Source organism: Pteropus alecto, unplaced genomic scaffold (assembly GCF_000325575.1).
Source record: "Pteropus alecto unplaced genomic scaffold, ASM32557v1 scaffold101, whole genome shotgun sequence".
Taxonomy (NCBI): Eukaryota; Metazoa; Chordata; class Mammalia; order Chiroptera; family Pteropodidae; genus Pteropus; species Pteropus alecto.
Genome location: NW_006432945.1, coordinates 8821496 through 8825018, shown reverse-complemented (window position 1 = coordinate 8825018; position 3523 = coordinate 8821496). Strand labels below are relative to the sequence as shown.

At 48.3% G+C, this 3523-nt stretch overlaps 1 protein-coding gene across 1 annotated transcript in view; it reads right to left on the bottom strand.

Moving 5' to 3' along the window:
- Positions 1 to 448, bottom strand: part of LOC102885907 (transmembrane epididymal protein 1A) — a 977-nt gene extending 529 nt beyond the window's left edge. Inside the window, 1 exon segment of the mRNA XM_025043879.1 lies at positions 1 to 448. This exon segment is cut by the window's left edge and continues 61 nt beyond it. Within this exon segment, the coding sequence (XP_024899647.1) occupies positions 1 to 448 (448 nt within the window).
- Positions 449 to 3523: the final 3075 nt, after the last annotated feature.

Below are 3523 nucleotides of genomic sequence, written 5' to 3'. Positions count from 1 at the left end.
AACCCTGAACATGTGACATCAACAGCATCAGGAGCACGTAGAAAGCCAGGACCAGGGTTCCTTTTTCTAGGAGCACACACCTCTGAGGCAGCAAGTTCTTGCTCATGACATCTACACAGCCATTGAGGGTGAGGAGGATGAACATGGTGAGGTGCTGCCACTCTTTGGGGTGCATAAATCTTGGTGGCACTTCCTTGTTCATCAGTCTCAACCCTCCTTTAATGCAGCTGATCTCATAAGCTATCAGCGTGGAGCCGGTCACCATCTTCAACAAACCTCTGTAGGATATTCCCCAAAGCCTGGCCCATCTTCCCTTATTTTTGGGAGACCATGAAGGATCCAAGAGAGATTCATTGACTATCACAGCTTTGGAGACCACTATTGCCTGATACAGTCCATAGGAGACTAGAAACAGCCCCGGGTACACATGGCCGATAAAGGTTCCCATTGAACTACAGATCTGCCTAGCGATGGAGACAAAAGCAAAACTTGGGCGCGTCCACACACCTTCCGGGGCCACTTCAAGGTCTGGGCTTTAGAAAGAATTGCCTTCCACCAACTTTTATCGTCTCAGCCCACCCACTGCTCCCCCACAAAGAGGAAATGCCTCTTGAATCAAGCCTACAGATGGGGTGGTGTAAAGTCTCATTGTTCCATTCCATTGTGGTACATTGGGAACTGGCTCCAGTCAAAGAAGAAAGCTGATGAATGTGCTTCTAGGGGCCACCCCTCTATGGCCCTTGAGACGCTTCTGGTCATACCTTTCACTTAATCCCAAGGCTTCCTTCCCCTTATACTGCCCAGCACTCAGAGAAGGAGAGAGGAGAATGGGATGGGGCCAGGGGTTGCCATGATCTGCAGGGGAAGACTGGGCCCTCACAAACCCTCAAGTACCCTTCAGTACCTCTCAGACATAACTTAGGTCCAATTGTAAACCCTTCTCTCTGGACACACACTTACAAACGTTTGGATATGTCACCGTGTAATACGCACATATCGTCTATTTGGCTTTTCTGTTTTATAGACACATTGTGAAGATGACCAAGAAAGCTCCCTTCACCTCCTCCCCTTACCTCTTCACGTCCTTGCCCACCCCCTACCCCTACTTCAACATTTCTACTGGCCAGTAAATGCATCTGAAAGCTACCTTTTGATATGATTTTAGGGACAGTGGTGGTTTTGTGGTATGTAAACCTAAGCTTGAGTAATGCTTCCCAGAATTCCTTATTATATGGCTCTAGGCCGAATTGGCCACATGAGAAATTTACCTGAGAATCTGAAGGTGGAGTGAGGCAGCAACCTCAGCACACTCGGCAGATGTAGGTGCCAGGCGCCCCTGTAGCTCGTGCATTCTGTTACTGATCTGCCAGCTCACGTCCTGAGCAGGGCCAGCAGCTAGGCCTACAGCTCTCTAGCTTCTCTTCTTGTGAAGGGACCAGCTTCTTTTGCAGGTCACCTGCCACTGAAGTATGAGCTGGTGAGAGGCAGACATGAGCTCTTTGGTCCTCATAGGTTTCAGTTTGTCCTTGCTCTTCCCTACCTTAATGTCATATACTTCTTCCTGACTGCTGCCACATTGATCCGAGATGACCTCAGGCCCAAATCACGGCAGAGGCCACAGCCTTCCGTAGACTTCTTCGCTACAAATGTATAAAGTATAATATCCATATTCCATATAACTCTGCTCCCATGATCCGTCCCTAACTGATACAAGGGATTAAGGTATAATCCTTAAAATGCAGATACTATTGAGAGGAGTGACTCCAGGAGCTGGTGTTGGCCATTTGTATTTTAATGTGAATTAGCCCATCAGCTGCATTTATCTACTAGTGTCTAATGTCCGTTGGAAGACAGAGTCCTAGGTAGAGGGGGTAACAGCCACCCATTATAAAGCAGAGGATGATGGAGACCAAAGTACAAGGAATGTGAAGCATGCCCTGGGCCCACACATCGTTCTGGGTGTATTACAGGAGGTATATGGAAGAGGAGGTTTTCTGGGAGTACTGAGCGGGGAGCAGGTCCACTCAACATGAGCTGTGCTAACACCATAGTCTTTTGCAAAATCATCTGTCCTCACAGCACAGGCAATGCCCTTGGGCAGGGAGGCAGGGTGAGCATGCTGACAGCGCCCCTAGTGGAGAGGAGAATTCACACCCAGGTGACTACTGCCTCTGAGCCCTCACTCCCATTCAGATACCTACCCTTTTCTCAAGTCCACTTATTTCTGGAAAAAATAAATCTCTCTCTGTGCTTGAGGATGGCAACACTTCAGAGTGCTTCTTGCTATTGAGAGATTTGGTGGGGCAGGGGATTTGAGTATGAAGGCAAGTTGGAAAAACAAAGCTTACTTTTGCATTTTGAAGTAATTTGTATCGCTTATTTAAAATTTTAGTTCTAATGTAGTCATTGTAGACATCAGGTAAAATATCTAAGCAAAAAGAACATTAAAAAATCACCTGTAATCCCACAATGCAGAGGTGACCACTGTCGCCATTGAGGTATAGAAACACAGTTGAAGAAGGCAGCGTGAGCAGGTGACAAATGCATTGACTTATCTGAAAATAATTGAGTGTTCAACTTTCTATTAAGGCGAAAATAAAAGGGCATGAATATTGTTGCACAGAAGTGAGCATCTTTATCTCCTGTCTGTATTTCTCTTTCGGCGAATTTCCAAAACACTCGGAGAGCACTGTAGAGCTCAATGCTAAGAGGAAGGAGATTCAAAGTGATAGATTTTGTGTCAGGGAGAAGAGAACCCTAGGGATTCTCTTTGGTTCTAAAATTTGCTCTGGGAGAAGCACAGGGTTCAGCGATGCTGAGCCAGAGAGCAATGGTCTGCAGGCCTCCAGAGGGGGTGCATGTGGCCTCCCTTAATGTTGCCTCTAGCATTTTGAGGCTGTGGTCCAGGTGAGGTGGGGGCAGCAGAGCTTACTTCGCTCCCACACTCATCTCCCAGTTGTCCCTGGCAGCCAGGGGAGGGGAGAGAACAGCAGCACTGATCCAAGAGCAGTGCCAGGTTGGAAGTGGCATGGATGAAGACAGGTAGCCCCAACTAACGTCCTATGTGGGATGCTCAGACCCCCACCTTGGCCACCAACGCTACATGTTGTTCATTGAAACATGAACATCCTGATCTCAACTTTGAAGATAGGGATCACCCATCCCAAACCAGACACTGCCCACGAGTAGCCGAGAAGGAAGCCAAGGGGGGTGAATGATTAGCAGAACTGGCAGACGGCTCCCGAGCCTGTGGACACCGAGTGGACACCTGGAAAGCTGTTTATGAGGAAAACTTAGCTTGATCCTAAGAGCCTTTGGAGGTCATTCACGGCCTGGCTGCACCACAGCAAGAGCCCCGCCCCCTCCGCCCCCGCCGCCAGATCTGCCTCCCCCACCTGCCACCCCACACTCTGGAGGGGCTTCACACACAGCTGCTGCCATTTGTCTGGCAAGAAATTCCAGAATGAGCAAGAAAGTCTTCAGAAATTCAGTAAATATGCATTTACTAACTACCGGGAATTCT